This window comes from Etheostoma cragini, chromosome 9, assembly GCF_013103735.1.
Source record: "Etheostoma cragini isolate CJK2018 chromosome 9, CSU_Ecrag_1.0, whole genome shotgun sequence".
NCBI lineage: Eukaryota > Metazoa > Chordata > Actinopteri > Perciformes > Percidae > Etheostoma > Etheostoma cragini.
Window position 1 is genome coordinate 13,740,916 of NC_048415.1, and position 16,894 is coordinate 13,757,809.

General features: G+C 40.7%; 2 protein-coding genes across 2 annotated transcripts; one reads left to right on the forward strand and one right to left on the reverse strand.

The window, feature by feature from the left end:
• Positions 1 to 1,566: 1,566 nt before the first annotated feature.
• Positions 1,567 to 5,741, reverse strand: prrg1 (proline rich Gla (G-carboxyglutamic acid) 1). The gene is made up of 4 exons (XM_034881972.1): positions 5,635 to 5,741; positions 4,767 to 4,807; positions 3,760 to 3,920; positions 1,567 to 2,780 (listed from the first exon to the last, which is right to left on the reverse strand). Exons 2-4 carry the CDS (start codon positions 4,774 to 4,776, stop codon positions 2,334 to 2,336), a joined length of 618 nt encoding a protein of 205 aa, XP_034737863.1. The 5' UTR covers positions 4,777 to 4,807; positions 5,635 to 5,741; the 3' UTR covers positions 1,567 to 2,333.
• Positions 5,742 to 10,424: 4,683 nt separating this feature from the next.
• tmem47 (transmembrane protein 47) lies at positions 10,425 to 16,781 on the forward strand. Its single transcript, XM_034881978.1, has 3 exons — positions 10,425 to 10,874; positions 14,860 to 15,000; positions 15,280 to 16,781. The coding sequence occupies exons 1-3, from the start codon at positions 10,649 to 10,651 to the stop codon at positions 15,456 to 15,458; spliced, it is 546 nt and encodes a 181-aa protein (XP_034737869.1). The 5' UTR covers positions 10,425 to 10,648; the 3' UTR covers positions 15,459 to 16,781.
• The last annotated feature ends 113 nt before the right edge of the window (positions 16,782 to 16,894 follow it).

Below are 16,894 nucleotides of genomic sequence, written 5' to 3' on the forward strand. Positions count from 1 at the left end.
GAGATAGTATATTCTAAAAAGTCATCAAAAAAAATGATTACCTTTTAACATCTGTTTTTTATTTTGTTTTATTTATTAATCCTTAGTTGTTGCTAAATTGATTCATAAGCTTTTAACAGTCTTTAAAGACCCCTGCAGACACCCAGTGGATCCTAGATTGAGTCCAGCAGGGAATAGAACACAAGAAAACTCAAATTTCCACACACAGAACCTTTTTTCTTTTATTACAAATGAATTCAAGCTTCTGCACATATGAGTGATTTATAACAATTTATTTTGCATTTGTTATATAACATTGTTTGATAAGGCATTGTAAAAAAAAAACAAGAGTACAAGTGACCTAACCAAAATGGCTAGCACAACTCAGTTTAAGGTCATAGCAAGTGCAGAGGTTCACAGGTCAACTCACAAAAAATTGTATAATAATAATAATCAGTGCTCAAAGTCTGTGAGGTGTATACAGGAAATGTGACATGGATCAGTATCCGTGAACATTAGACAAGGATATTTGGTTTTGAGAGTGCATGCAGAAACACTCCATATAGATTATGAGCACTCCAAGTATTGCAGTAACATTGTAATGGCTGAGAATGACGCAAAAACGTCAAACCAGACTATCCTGATTTTATCAAACACTGCCATTTGAGCTTAAACACAAAGGGCCTTCATTTATCCACGGCCTACTGTACAATAGTTAGACTAGTGTCAATGCATTCACTACATTCCTATGCAGTAAAAAAAAATATTAATGTAACTTAATTCCACACGTACAGACTATACATATTTATATTCAGGTACATTACACACACGTTGAATGTGAACTCTGTCCATAGTGTCGGTAAATACAGAACTTCCCTTCTGATACCTCTTTTCCCAAAGCTTCTGTTTCTATTGCTTTCTGTCGCACAAGCCTGTGTAAATCACTCTACAACTTACATTTATGGTGTAGCTGCAAACATAGTTGAAGAACTCAGTGTGCTTTTGGGGAAAGTGGTGCAGCAGAAGACTCTGTAGTCATAGCCAACACGGTTAGATTAGCTTTAGGGAAAAAAGGAGGGGAAGATTTTCACAGTTAAAGCAGGCTCTGAGCAACTGTCAACAGCCCAGAAAAGGACAGGGGAAAGCAAGCACTGACCCTCAACAAAAGTGCATAGCCAGATCCAAGCTTAAGTGTACAGACCAAACTGCATGCATTACCAAAATATATGCACATATGGCACTCACACTGTAAATGAAAGACATTTCAGCGCTCCCCCTTTATAACTGCTGGTCTTATCTTGAATTTTAAATTCCAAAAACATTCCCAAGTGTATACTAAAGCTGGACCGACGCCTTTGTTTGGCAACCTGACAATTTAAACCTGCAATAAGTGATAATTTTCATAGATCATTTACAGTTAACAAGCCCAGACAAATGAATGTCTGGCAAAGACATTTTTTGTATTTAGCAAACTGACGACCCAGATATTTCCCTCAGGAGTCGGTTCAACCAAGCAGAGCTAACAAGTTAATATTGCACTACATAACTGTTTGCTTACAGGTTAGGCTAGGGATGGGCCGATCCAACCTGTCTGTCTTTCTTTGTATTTGTGCAGAAAAACATTTGAAGCTTCAGGGCTTCAAACACAGCAAACACAGTGACATCTGGTATCTTGTAAAACTTCCAGCAGCCGTTCAGGACAAGCCGAAGCAGTACTTCACACCTCTGTTTTTAATTCTTTTAGTCTCATATGTGTGTTATTTTATGAGTCGCAATGTGATCATTCATTAGTCTATTGTTTTTATGACATTATTACACTATAAAAGTATGCAATATACACAATTCTTACAAAGAGATCAAATTTAAAAGGTATTAAAAAATTTTGCAAAATATCTGCTACTGGCCACTAAAGGCTCATAAATTGGCACTAAACTACAATAAAGCATCGATCCAGCCCTCGTACAGACATTTGGAATAGTGGTTGTCCATTTTGGCAATCAGAAACCTTTACTTTACTCTACGTGCAACATTTTTTATGCACGCTGAGTTAAATGATTTGCTACAGCGTGACAGCATAGCTGCAACTTGAGGAAAATCAGCAGAGGTTTGTTGGTTTTGGTATTGCAATGTCCTTCTTGCTATCACTTCACCTCGATGATTAAAAAAGGTTAGTGCAAGTTTCCACAGCGCTGGCTCAGGCAAAGATTGCATTAGTCCATTGACAAGACAGTTAATAGTCTTTCTGAATGTGTTGCATGGGGAAGGCTGGTGATGCACAACAGTGATACTGCTAAATGATCAGATGGTCTTAGTGTAGGTTAGGGCTTTTGTTGGGGTAGTAGTGAGAGACAGGGTTACTTCCTATGGCCACCGCTGACACTTGTAGAGCTATTGTTGACTATATCCTCATACTGTGGAGGTGGCTCTGTCTCTATTTGGACGTCTGCATGGCCCACAGCCTCTTCATAAGATGGCGGCGGTTCTCCAGCACTTCCTCTTCCTGATATGAGCTCTGAGCCTGGATAAGCTGGGCTGCTGTGGACGCTGAGTTCTGAATCCCTCCCCCAATGGTCCATAGACACCACTGACAGGACGTGGTCGTTATGTGAGTGTCCCAGGCTGGGGCTGCGCTGCGAGCGCTTGCGGGAGTGGTAGCGCCACACAGTGATGGCTACGGCGACAGCGATGAGCACAACCACCAGCAATGGCACGATTAAGTAGAGAGAGTGGACTCCTCCAACCACTGTCTCCAGCCCTCCAGAAGGACTGCTCTCACGCACATACTCATCCCAGAACCGTCTCTGCAGCCAGCCAGGAGAAAGACACACATGTTGTGAAAATAGAAAACAATACAAGACCATAAATATTATGTTCACAATAAGACTCAGCTACATTCATGCAGGCTAAGTGGAAACACAGAACTGTTTCAAAGTACACACAGTGTCCACTGTATGAATACTCTAAATCTGGATTACTGCAATACAAAGGCAGCAGAAAACATGTGAACAAAAAGTGACCACATGATGCACGTCCATCTGCGTAACTTTGCTCTCTGGCCTCCCTCAACAGTTTTACAAATACACCTTCTCTAGCAGGGACTCGGCTGTTCTTCCTGCTGATAATCATCATTTCCTGAGAAAAAAAAAACACCCACATTCCACAAGCTACCACTCTTGGCGTAGGATTTCATTACTGGATACATGAACAAAACAAAATAGCACTTTGAAAAGATTTTAAGATTTTATTTAAATAGGGTGGCTGGTCTGAGTTACTCAGCAGTGGTAATATTGATCTGTGGTGTTTGGCTCCAGCTGGGAGTCTTGCATTCAGAGATTTCCAGCCAGCAGGCAACCTAAGATAAGAACTAATTATGAGAATTAAACAGCAGAAAGATAATTACATTTGTTTTACTACACTGTGGAACATTATGTGTTTTGCTTATAGTGTTGTTGCTGTTTATTTTTGTTTAATGGCCCCATTAGGTTTGGTACATTTTTGTCTGACCAGTCACCGGCTGGTTGGGAAACCTCAGAATACATGACTGCCAGCTGGAGCTAACATCCCTGAATAGACATGGCAAATGGTAACTCAAACAACTTAAAGATAATTTTAAAAAACTATCAATTTTTGTGGTTTATGTGGGTGTCCACATGTAGATATATGCAATGTGTGGCAGGTGCTTTGATGTGTTTTACTTTTCCGTTCCTGTGTGTATTTTACTTCAAGGAAGAAAAAAAGAGGGATTGTAGGTCTGATTTGATGTGTCCCTCATCGCCTCACCGTCTTCTCGTCGTTCTCGAAAGCCTCGCGGGCCTCCTCATAGGTGCAGATCTCCTCGCGGCACTCCCTCTGAATGTTACCCTGCTTCATCTCCTCCAGCAAGAAGTTGGCCCTGCGCAGCCGGTGCAGCACCGAGTGGGCCGCGTCCGCCGGCAGGAACACTGAGAGGGAGCAACAGCGGAGGAGTGGAGGGGAAGAAAAAGACAAGAGCAGAGAAGAGGAAAGCATGTAAGATTGAGAGATGTTTGAGAGAGTAAAAATGCATGAATCAAAATCACAAGCAGAGACAAGAAAATAAAGAGACAAAAAGTGAAAAGTAGGAGTCGGTAAGCAGAACAGCATGGGGTAGGAAGCAAAGCGGGTAAGATTTAAATAGAGAGAGTGTATTGAAAGAGAGAGGAATGAAGCAGAAAGAGAAAAAGAGGACAGAGATGCCAAAAAAAAGCAAAAAAAGAGGGAGAGAGGTGGGGACTGAAACAAAGGCAGTAGAGCAGAGCTGAGCACTGCACAGTGCCCACATTTCTGCATAAAAACAAAAGCTCTTTTGATTTAGGCATCCATCCCTGGGCCACATAAGACAAACTAGAGGAATGAACATAGAGAGACAGAGTGGCCCTCTGTTTCACACATCCAGGACAAGAATATAAACTCCAACAGAAACTGCACACAAGCTGCCTCAACATGCCCCGGGATGTGCTCCCAAATTAACAAGTTATGGCGTCCGAATTACTCATAACTTTCAGGATGTGATCAACACAAGACTGAATGCAGGAAACCCCCTAATAGAGAATGGGTATTGTGTGCTTATAACAAGAGAAAAAACCTGAAGAGTCACATTCCAACAACTAACTCGAGCTTCAAAAACACACATTGAATATTTATTTTCTTTCCTATTGTGAATATTACACAATAGGAACAGAGAACAACAAAAAAAAGAAACTGGAGAAGCGTTTCTGATAAAGTTCATGAGAACTTCTCTGTCTGTGAAGTAAAAGCATCACACTTACCACTCCCCATGATTCCTACGAGTCTGTTTAGGGTGATTTATCTGAAGAGAATCAAACACACACATGAATGCACAGCTTTGATCCTGGCACACAGTTCACATATCACCCAATAATCACCGAAAACAAGCTTTTAAAAACCACACCCATTTCTTTGTGTCTTTAAGATAAACAGTTATTTAAAGCAACAATCTCCTAAAGACTTATCAGACTAAAAGGTGACATTTTGCACTTTAGGGGAAATTCCTTTTAAAAAGTTTATTTAAAAAGGATGCAACAGCACAGCCGTGGGAAGACATCAACACCGCTTTAGTCAACATGATACACTCGGATGAATAATACAATATTTGAACAGAATGAATGGATAACAATGTAACGCAGTGTTGTGAGTATGACACAACCATGATAAAAACCAATGGCGTCTACTGGCCAGTGTTGCACATGGACGCGTTACGGGAATCCTGCTCACGTAGCTTCCCGAAATAGATCATCAGCGGCGGCCATATCACAAACAAAAGCGCCGCTGCCCCGTTACACACATAATAAGAGACTGGACAACTACTGGAAGCTAAAACAACGTTAGCTAAGCTTGACTGCGGATGCAGGTGGTCTATTATCGTCCGTATGAATAGCGCTGTTAGCTACGTTAGAGCTGGTTTAACGTGTATTGACAAGCGGGGATGATTTGTAGAATCAATGCGTCTCCAGCTTCGGATGCGATTTAACGAGCTGGATGTGATTCTAACGGTCGGATATCCTGACACAGAGGTCGCTAGAAGGACCTCCGCGGAATATTACAGGCTTTTACCTTCCGTCCAGACCTTCTGTATAGAATTAAAGTATGGAAATAAACTTTACCTATTCAGTTCACCTCTTTTCGTCCTAAAAATGCGCACAAACAATCCGTTGGGTTCTTTGCTGCCACTGAGTGTTGCTATGAGCGGTGCGCATGCGTACAGCTATGTTTGCCTAGAGCGGCCCCATGAACTGGCCCTTCCCTTGAATTAAAGGGACAGAGATCAGATAGGGGCAGCTGGCACCTGTAAAAAAGAGTCAATTAGAGATGGGATTCGGGTAAGCAGATATTTAGAGAAACGTTATTATATGTTTTTTTTTTTAAATATAGCTGATGCTTCAAAAAAAGATAGTAAAGTAGCTGTAGCTTTCACTGTCCCAGATTTGAATGTTATGTCAAATAAAAGAACAAGTAATTATTCATCTGTGGTGGAAATGTTGGCTATTGAACCCAGCCCATGTACAGTAGCAGTGGACGGAAATTAACTTGTTGAAATTAAACATAGAACGAAACTATAGTAAGGATGAAATTAAAGTAAAATCAAAGCAAAAATGAAAAAGAAGAAGCAGAAGGATTGTAAAAGGGAAGTTAGAGCTAGAATGATTTACAGATAGATGAGAGACGGAGAGATGAGAGAATGTAGAAGAAATAAAAAAGAAGACGAGATTTGAACATACTGGACTAAATAGGACGCTTAAAATAACTGGGAAATATGAAACTATGTGGTACATGGTATATGTGAACATTGTAGTAGTCTAGAAACAATATGCCTATAACATGTAATACATTGTCCTGTACCAGCACGATAATTCTGAAAGATTTACAGATTTAATATTAATAAATAAAAATGATATTATTATTATATTATTAAATAATAAAAATTATAAAAAAATATAATTTTGGGTAAAAAATTCTTCTTCTTATTAGAAGAACACAAGCTTATTTTTTAATTAAATATATATGTATATATATATATATACTAAAAATACTAAAAAATGTAAAGATTAATATATATATATATTTATTAATCTTTTACATTTTTTAGTAGTAGTACCATGCCAGTCTGCTCCACACTCCAGTTCAGAAGGTGCATGTAAAATGTAAAAAACATCACAAACAGAAAATCAACACATGCTGACCACCAACTCACATAATATAGTATAAAGTAACTATATAAAACAAACAATGCCTTAACATGAGGTATTACCGCATACAAATTACTGTAAGATGAACAATTAAAACCAACATTCCTTCAAACCATTGCTTCAAATTGAAAAGTTACAATTTTAAATTAATTGGGTTATAGTGACCACTGTCGACTATTCATGTAAACTTTGCACGCACGCTCTAAGAAGAGATGTGTTAGAACACATCTACAGCGTGTGCTCAGGGCAACACGTGTTCAATTTAACACAGCAAATGTGTGAACTATAGTTACCACACATATAGGGTAACATACCATCATTTCTCAAAAACTTCAATAAAAATATTGTAATCATTAGGATTGGGCATCAACAACCAATTCCTACTCGAATCACTTCAAAAATGACTATTCCAGGAGAATGGTTTCTTTATTTGAATCGTTTGGAATCATTTAAAGGATTTGGTTTCACGTCTGAACATCTCTTTCCAATTTTAAAATGCGCAAATTTTGATTTTCACGCTTGTTGTGATGCAACCTTGGAGCACAGTAAGCTGCACTCTAACGTGGCTTTATTTTTACATTAAAAACGCCCTGTAAAACTGAAAACAACCATTTCATCAATAGAAAACTTTCTTCTTATTTGTGAAAATAGGCATGTGACCGGTTTCAACTCCACCCCTCAAATAATTTGGAATCAAGAATTGATAAGGACCGGAATCGAAAGGAAGGAATTTATAAAAATCAAAACGATGGCCAACCCTAGCTATTATAGGCTGGTTGATGTTGTTGATGTCTTTAAATCTCAAGGATCTGACCGATGTGTATATTTCCACCAAACTTTATTTCTATTGTTTGGTTTAAAAAATATATACTTATATTTAAATTACCAAATATTTTATGTTGTTGTCATGGTGTTTTATAGTAGCAAATTATCTTAACAATGGATATCCTCAGTAATATGAACATACAATGAAGTCATTAAGACATGTTTTGGATTAGATTTTACTTGGACAATTTCTGCTCTTTTTGTGAATAATAACTTTAAAAATGCTTTAGTTTCAGCCATTTAGTGCAGCAATAGCAATCAATCATGATGGAATGAATGGGGAAAAGCCTAATGTCTCATTCTAGTTGGGATAGCTGTAAAATGCATTCAAAAAGGAATTGACTGCAAAACAGTATCACCTATCATTGTGATAAGTTTGTGTACTCATTGTGATTTTCATGATCTTGAAGACTGGGAAAAGAATCCCACTCCAACTAATTGTCATTATTTATTAGTAAACAATGTATATATTGGTGGCATTTGCCTCACATTCCTCCTTTTTGCTTACATTACTGTATTCAGCTGTGGTCCACTGCCGGCCACTTATTGATGGCGGAGGGAGAGACAACAGCTATCAATTATGGCTGTGTGTATTGACTGTGTGTGTTCCTGTTTTTACTCACTGAGTCTCGACTGATTGCAATCTGTCATCATCAGTAATGATGTTGAAAGTCTTTGCTGCCAGGAACAGTTGACCTACACTCCTGTAACTCTCTCTCTCACACACACACACACACACACACACACACAAGTAATACAAATCTAGTTGGTTTATGAAATTGAAATCTTACTAAAACTTTGGGTTTTACTAATTAATATTCTCTTCATATTGTCATCCAGTAACGTCTTACTTCAACTTACCGTCCCTTACTGTAACAAGGAGTGTAACACAAATGTTGATGTTGCACATTTCTGTTTACTGTAAAAGTTAAATTCTTTTAGAGAGAGAGAGAGAGAGAGAGAGAGAGAGAGAGTGTGTGTGTGTGTGTGTGTGTGTGTGTGTGTGTGTGTGTGTGTGTGTGTGTGTATATTGTGTCTCTGTGAATAAATCAATATGAATTAATTCCAGAATCCTCCCCTGAGGACAAAGGATTAGCTAAGTTAAATTAGAAATAAAATGAGCTGTGTAAGCTTCCATCAGAACAGGGTGTGTGTGTGTGTGTGTGTGTGTGTGTGTGTGTGTGTGTGTGTGTGTGTGTGTGTGTGTGTGTGTGTGTGTGTGTGCGTGTGTGTGTACAGTGTAGATGTAGTTAAGAGGTTAATCCACTGAAACAAAAGCTTGTTAAATGTAAGTTAAATGAGGGGGAAATAATAATTTACTCTGAAAACCCATTTTATTTCTGGCTGTATTTGGTGGCTGCATATTGCCAGTTTTCCACATTACATACAATATATGTTTACATTTTCTTCCCAGAAAGTAGAACAGCAAAACCTCATTTGACAGAAAGAAATGTAGCTTATATTAAACCTTGAAATTAAGAATAGTTTTTAATATAGAAAAGTTGGTCGAGCAGGTTTTGCCTGTGCATGAGATTGTATTCAACAAGAGATTTTAATTACATCCAGAGTGGATAGTGTGACTGGGTGATACGTAATATTTAAAAGAAAAATGTTTGAACTGATCAGTGTTGACAGATAGTACAGTTTATGGATTGTAGCAAGTTGTACTTTTAAGTGCCCCAATTTACCATCAAGCTGGTACTACATCACGTCACTAAGGGTGGTGTCTTAATTTCCCAGATTGCTTTTTGAAAAAAACATTTCTTACAGGAGAAAAATGTTGAGTGAGAAGTGTTTTCCTTTCATGGCTAATTTAGTCACAGTTAGAGTTAAAAATGTTGAGTTTTGTCGAAAAATACGGTTCAACACTTAGAACCCTACAAATAAGTTACTATCCATTCATTCCATTTCTAATATGTAAATCAGTGTGGTTGTCTAGAATCATTATAAAATTCACCACCAACCATCGATGTAAAGCCACACTTCTGGTTTCTGTTAGTCTTACTACATCAGGGATTTAGTAAGTGTGAATAGAGAGAGAAAGGGAAATGGAAAGAGAGAGAGACAAAATGTGAGAGAGAGAGAAAGGGAAAGGGAAAGAGAGAGAGAGAGAGAAAGAGAGGCCAAGAGCAAGAGGAAAAGAGAGAGAAATGCAAAGAGAGAGAGACAGAATGTGTGAAAGAGAAAAGGAAAGAGACAGAGAGAGAGAGAGAGAGAGAGAGAGAGAGAGAGAGAGAGAGAGAGAGAGATACTTTGAGAAGGTACAGACTGAGGGGACACTGTCTGCCTGGAAACCAGCTGCCACAGACAGACCTGGACACCGGAGGACAGGCAGCTCACTCTGTTGAGACAGACCAGCACTTTCTACTCCAGTGTGACAAATTCTAATATAGAAGGCTAGACAAATCTTCTTCCCCACATTTAGAAATCATTGTAAAAAATTCAAGACACTTTCAGACAGTGACAAACTGAAATTTGGAGAAAACCACCCCTGCTAGCAAATCAGCAACACTATAAAGAGTTGTAACAATGTGATAAGTTAATTGTGTAATGATTTGCTGTAGACCTACCATTGGTGTTTATGTTATAGCTAGTTTGTGCCAGTCATTGTCAATTTCCTTATATGTTATCTGTTTCGGCAATACAAGCACTGTCTTGTCATGCCATGACTCTTCAAATTAAACAGAAATATGTATGTGTTTGTGTGTGTGTGTGTGTGTGTGTGTGTTTGTGTGAGGGACAAAGAGAGAGAGAGAGAGAGAGAGAGAGAGAGAGAGAGAGAGAGAGAGAGAGAGAGAGAGAGAGAGAGATGCTGATTATGTTCGATAGACCTAGGCACTAGGACCCAGAAGGTGCAGCACCGTGCTATTTCAGGAGTCTGCTTCCAGTCCCGTCAGCAGAGCGGTGTCCTGGTCTACAGCCGCGGCAGTAGCGTCCTCTGGACTCGGGACGCGGAGCGAGCTGCAGCTCCCCATCCTGCTACCCACAACACGGCACGGGCAGGGGGGACCACCACATCTTAAACCTGACTACTGTTGTGGATTTAACAGACCCCAAAACCCACATTCTTCTTTCTTTTCTTTCTTTTTTCTTTTTTTAATGGATGAGATACTTTAGAGATGGCCTCATCCTTGAGCGGCACAGAGGAGGTCCGGGTGTCGCCGTTGACACCCCTGAAGTTGGTGGGACTGGTGTGCGTGTTTCTCGCCCTGTGCCTGGATGTCGGGGCCGTGTTGAGCCCGGCGTGGGTCACGGCGGATGACCAGTACTACCTGTCCATGTGGGTGTCCTGCTGGAAGCCCGTCAGCTCCGCGGAGTGGTCCTGCAACAGCACGCTGGCCACCGGTGAGACAGACGCTCATGTGCCCAGACACACTGACTTATTGAAGCTGATGCGGTGATGCGCCACCATGTTGTTTTGAAAGTTTTAAACCAGTGGGCTGCTATAGTTTTCGGGAGGTTTCACCCTTGAAATGGCAGATTTCGGGGTGCAGACAGACACCCATATTCATATTCAAATGACAGAGTCCGATGCTCTGCACTCAGGGATAACAAAGGGTCCCCGCAGACTGCTGAACCAATCTTTTATGTGGGTGAGAATTATACAACATCCCCCCAAGAGAGTGCTAAATGTTAATTACTTTATAATTAGCTATTGCCTGGTTAATTTAAACTCCAGAATCTTTTTTTTTTTTTTTACATTAAATAAGATTTAGTGAACAATGGTCTGCACATCACTGCTTTCAAAGTGGGAAATTATGTGTAGAAAAGGTTTAATCCTTGTTGTTGTCTGATGTATAAGACATCTTTGCTTTTTCTATCTAGGCTAGTTAACTTTTCTTCTGAAACATTTGCCCTGTGCGCCACTGAATGATGTGGGAATTTTGCCTGACCAGGAGCGGTCCAGCTGGGGTTTCATTTGGCCTTTTGTTGCTCACAAAATGAGCCTTTGTGTGGGTTTCTTCACCGGCCAAGGAGCAAGGGGAACTCAGAGTAGAGAACTCCCCAGAGATCCAGATGCCAGGAGATTAGTAACCAGGGAAACAAGTGAAGCACTCCAGAAATGCTGATTTTCCTCTATTAAGGAAACTTCTTTATGGAGTCTCCATGATGTTTTTTTTTTCTGGAAGCATTTCATATTTCAAAATAACAGAAACACTTGACATTATAATCCAGTCCAGTACAAACACCACAAACTATAACCTAAAGATGATGAGAAAAAATGTATTAAAGGTTTTAAAGGTATGTTCACTGAAAGGCTTTTTATAGGGTTGTATTTCTTTTTTTGTGTTTTTTCTTGTGTCCGCACTGACTTACTACAGCATGATTACCACTGAATATTCTGTCATTTATCTCAAAAGTCTATTTTTTCAGCATAAAAGTTATCTAAGCTTAATTTTGCCAAATGTGGGTTTATTACAGCTTATTTCATTTCTTTTTGTGTGTGTGTGTTTTTATATTTCCTTTTTTGCTGCGTCTGACCTCCTCCTGTCTGCTGAGTAGTGAATTGTGTTTTTGTTAGTCTGACAAAATGTTTTCTTTCTGTCTGAGAGATGAGTAACTGTGGGTCATGCTGGCCCCGATCCTCCTCTGTCAGCGCAGACAAAGTGCACTTTGGTGCCATATAAAGACACGCAGTCTCCGTGTCAGCTCTCAGCAGCAGCATACCACCGTAAACGCACTAAGCAAACTGCCTATTTCCTCAGGCGTGTGCTTGGCTAGGCGTATTGATTTGAATCCCAGTAATCACTTTCTACCCCCCTTGCTAGCCCCCCAATATTTACTCAGCATTAAATAAATCCTGTTAAGTTTGAAACACCAGCTGGCCGCTCAGATGTTTTGAGCTTGTTCTGCGAGGCCTTCATGTATGGATGTGTTTGTGTGTTACTGGGAAAGTAATTTGCAGTGTGAATTAGAAAGCAGATGAGACTTCACCTTATCAAGTGTTTAAAATATACCAACAGAAATAGCAACTCTTCTTTTTCAGTTTCTCTCTAACACATAGACACTCGGGCAAAGGGTCTGAGGTCACATATAAAAGATGCAGACTCTACAAGGGCTAGGAATGTGGAACGCTCGTGCAAAAGCAGAGTGTGGATCCCAGGTCGGTGCGAGATGAGGGGACGAATGTGGAGCCAGTGTGTGAGCGAGCCCAGCGCAGTCAGACGCAGTGATGCCAAAGCATATTAATAATGTAATACGTTATCGACCCCATTTTTGGGTGACTGTCTTGCCTTTGAGGTAGGTCAATGCGTTTGGTTACAGAGAGCTTGTAAAGGTTCAGCATCTTCCTCATCGGGTCTTGAACCAGGGACCCCTGGTTGATGATCTTCCTGCTTCTTTGACTTCTCCAGCCTGCTGCCTTCAGAGAGTGAGACGGAGTGTTTGTGACAGCAAGGAAGACACTCGAGGCTCTTCTGTGGCACAGATCTTCCACCATTGTCTCAGACAAAGAAACCGAATTGGGGCCCCGAAGGATTCTTTCGATTAACACTTCAGCAGCGCCCGACATGCACACATGGGACCATAATTAATGCTCAGATTGGATCTTGTGTACTGTATCTCCTTTTCCATCTGTCATCGTGCGGGGCTCAGATTAACAGTTTGGCGCTTCCTGCTCATCAAAGCCTTTAAGCACCCCAACTCTGGCTGTGTTTCTTGCACAGCGTACAGGGTCTGTTCCAAATCTGAGATGAGATGACTGTCTGCCTGCTGTTTTCATGGGCACACTGATAAGGCTTTCGGGCTGACGGCACCAAACTGACCGAGAGAAGATATCTCACCAATGATATGCTTTGACAACTACAGGTCAAGTTTCTGTGGCCCTTTGCCGATAGGAAACCAGTGAGGCAGTGGAAGAGAAAGTCAAGGGGTCAGTCTTTAAGGGGGCCTTGTGTTGTGCAAGCTAGAGGCTGAAGAGAGCGGGTGCTCTGCTTTTTGTGGGCTCGTTCCAACATCCTGTGGTGACAGGGCCCATTTTTAAATCTCTCTCTAAATCCTGAGCCATATTTGGTCAGAAGTAGTTGATGTTTGTTTATATTTGAGCTGCTTGGCCCCTGGAATAAAGTTTCTCTCCAACAAGAGTGGGAACTTTATTTTAAGCAGCTTATGTTCCGTCACTTTCTCTCCGCTGGTGAATGTTTTAATGATTTTCTGACTCAATAGAGAGGAAATAAACTCAGCAACACTTAATCCTTTTTATTTCCTGGACTCCATAATAGACAATGCCATGTATACTCATAGAAAATAAGACAAAACACTCTAAACTAGTATTTCAATATACATTTTTCCACCCACTGAAATATTTAATCACTTATGCAGAGCCAAATCCCCTTTATGCGTTGTTATTTTTTCCACCCACTGTAATTTACATGATTTCCTCCTGTGTAATCATATGCCCCATCATAATATCCTCTGCCTGTTTACAAATAGACCTGCTGTTTCCATAAGTACACAGGAACGCTAGGAAAGGGACCCGTAATCTCTTAACAATAACATAGAGTGTCTCCCAACAATCCTCAGTTAACGTCCCATGGCTAATTAAGTCTCTAAAAAACACGCTCCTCTGCTGAAGTGTTGTTTTCTTTGCACAAAGCAAACAAAAATCTCTACTTTGTTTTGTTTTTTCCTTTTTTTGATGAACACATTCTTGTTTTGTCCCCCTTTTTGTTTCTGCTTTGGCATTCCAACAAGGATAGGAAAGCTCGGTTGAGACAGTCGTTATTTCCAGTTGAGTTTTTTGGAGTAAATCTGAATGAAATGCTGAGAATGCTGCTGACTCGGCATCAGCCAAGAGGAAGGGATACTCATTATCTGAGTCACCTCACTGAAGCAAACCTGCAGCATCAGGATCCATTACTGAACGCGCTAAAAATCCGTGCGTAGCCATGCGTTTGTGCATTTGTTTGTTTCTTGTCAGCCAGAAACCGCTGTGCTCAGTTCAAGGTTTCACTGCATGGTTCTCATTCTTCTTCTTTTCTCTTCTTCTGCCACTAGCTATGGATCCCCAAAATCAAAACATTATGAGCCGTTAGCATCTTTTCAGATTGCACTAGTTGTTGTCTTGGCCTCCGAACCACAAATAGTTGGTTTACACTGTGGTAATTCACCACAAATGTTAGTGGGTGGATTCATTTTGCTCTTGTGTGAGATTGAGCATGGCTCAACAGTATGGCCTGGGAACGGCTCTGTCTTTTTATTCCTCCTGTCAACAGTGCAGACACGGCACTCCAGAGTAACCTCGTTTTAGCTACCTATGTCACTCTCTATCTCAGTGTGATTTCATGCCTTTCATCCCTCCCTCCTCTCTGTCCCTGTGTGTTTGTCTCAGACTGGCAGATTGCCACACTGGCCTTGCTGTTGGGGGGGGGCGTCCTCACCCTGCTCTCCTTCCTTGTGGCGCTGTTCTCCCTGTGCTCTGGCTCCAGGAGTCGCTGCTACAAGCCGGTAGCGGTCATGCTGTTCTCTGCAGGTATGTAAAGACGTTCTCTAGCAAAAAAAACAAAAAGGAAGAGCTGAAGGACAGTCCAAAAATACCAAACAATGACTGTCCAGCTTCCAAAATGGTCTACATCCATTATTGCTGTCAGGGGAAAGATCCAAGGCACTTACATCTAAAACAGTTTTTGGTGGCCATCAGATTGCTTTGTTCCAGTTTTACAACCGGGTCAGTCATTGCTTTAAATCTGAATGTATTTACCATGCTTCTGTTGACATTAGTACATTTACTCTTTCCCGTTTTCCTCTGCAGTGGTGCTCCAGGTGTGCAGCTTGGTCCTGTTCCCCATCAAGTTCATAGAGACAGTCAGTCTGAGGGTGTACCACGAGTTTAACTGGGGCTACGGCCTGGCCTGGGGATCCACCATCTTCTCTTTTGGAGGAGCCATCCTCTATTGCCTCAACCCCAAGAACTATGAAGACTACTACTAAAATGACAAGAGGAGAAACTGTGACTCTGCTTCATTCGGTGTCCTCTCCTGTAATAGAAACTTTCTGTCTTTTACACAGTTCACCATTACAGATAAAAAAACAAACAGGAAATATAAACATTTGTTGGTTTCAGAAGTGGAAATGAGCTCTTCCATTTGATAAGATGAACTTGTTTTCTCAAAGACTGTCCTTACTCATTGGACCAAAGCCTTGTGCTCTCTGAGAAGGTTTGGCAGCAAACCCAGCTGTGAAAAAGAAATCCAACCCAGACCATTTAATTTGAATTTGATAATATCAGCAATCAGAGGAGTCTGTGTCCCCTTTAAATGAAACTCCAGTAGATCTGGGCAAATCTGGAGGGAACAGATGGGTTCACTGACCCCATACCAGGACCACTCAGTGGAATAATTAATAAATCAGAGCAAAGAATGGAGGTAAACTTGGGCCCGTCAGGAAAGTAACGGACCCAGGGAGGAAGATATCCTACTGAAGTAATATCGTGAGGATGACAAAGTGAGGAAGACAGGGCACACCTAAGGAAATGCTACATTTCCCCAGCGACAGTGTAAACTACAGCTACAACTGGAACTTGGCTTAGCCTTCTTTCTCCAATAGAGTGTAATAAATACATACTGCTTATACACAAAAGCTACCTAAGACAGTAAAAACATTCCACAGCCACCACCCGCATTATCACATACTGGTGAGAGAGACATTTACTGGTTAATAAATAGCACAGTCACACGTAATACGTGGGGATCCACCTTTGGCTGCTAATTTAAACCTGCATCATAAGCCAAGTTATACCTGCTTTTTGATAAATAAAAACAAGGGTTGTATTATATGTAAGTATGCACACTAAGCATAACAAAGCACTATTCATTACAAGAAGACCAGTGGGAAAGAAGATGGCAAATGACCGTGTCTGCTGAGTGTGTGCGCAAGTCTGCATGATCATGCCACCCAGCATGTGTTCACACACCTCCCCATGTGATGCCTCCTTATCTTCTTAACCTGTAGGGAACGCTCTCAGTGGAGTAAGCATCCTCAATAATACACATTTCAGATAGGGAGAGGCTGTAGCATAAAAGTTGTTGTAGTTATTGAAAAAGTCTGTATACTTTGTTTTTGCTTCTAAATAAAGGTCCATGATAAAATTACTTCAGGAGATGCTAAAGGGAAATGTGCTGTGCATGAGTAGTGTTATGACTCTGGACAGAAAATGGACAGTTTCTAACCTGAAGGACAGTGGGACCACGAGAGGTAAGACTTGTGGCGGCAGAAGACCTACAATAGTAATAACAGTCTCCTCAAACCTCATTTCACGTGATTAAAGACTTCTTCAACTTCCTCTTGCAACATTAGTGAAAGTGAGTGCGTGCATGCCCTACATTTTGATGCTGTATTTCTGATTCCCCCTGGTTTGATTACTTACA

What these genes read in the sequence shown, in the direction of transcription:
- prrg1 (XM_034881972.1), bottom strand. An exon ending in TCGAGAACGACGAGAAGACG is followed by an intron (nt 2,781 to 3,759) that starts GTGAGGCGATGA and finishes GGCTGGCTGCAG; the next exon opens with AGACGGTTCTGGGATGAGTA.
- tmem47 (XM_034881978.1), top strand. Translation starts at nt 10,649, where the DNA reads ATGGCCTCATCCTTGAGCGGCACAGAGGAGGTCCGGGTGTCGCCGTTG. An exon ending in CAACAGCACGCTGGCCACCG is followed by an intron (nt 10,875 to 14,859) that starts GTGAGACAGACG and finishes TGTTTGTCTCAG; the next exon opens with ACTGGCAGATTGCCACACTG. An exon ending in GGTCATGCTGTTCTCTGCAG is followed by an intron (nt 15,001 to 15,279) that starts GTATGTAAAGAC and finishes TTTCCTCTGCAG; the next exon opens with TGGTGCTCCAGGTGTGCAGC.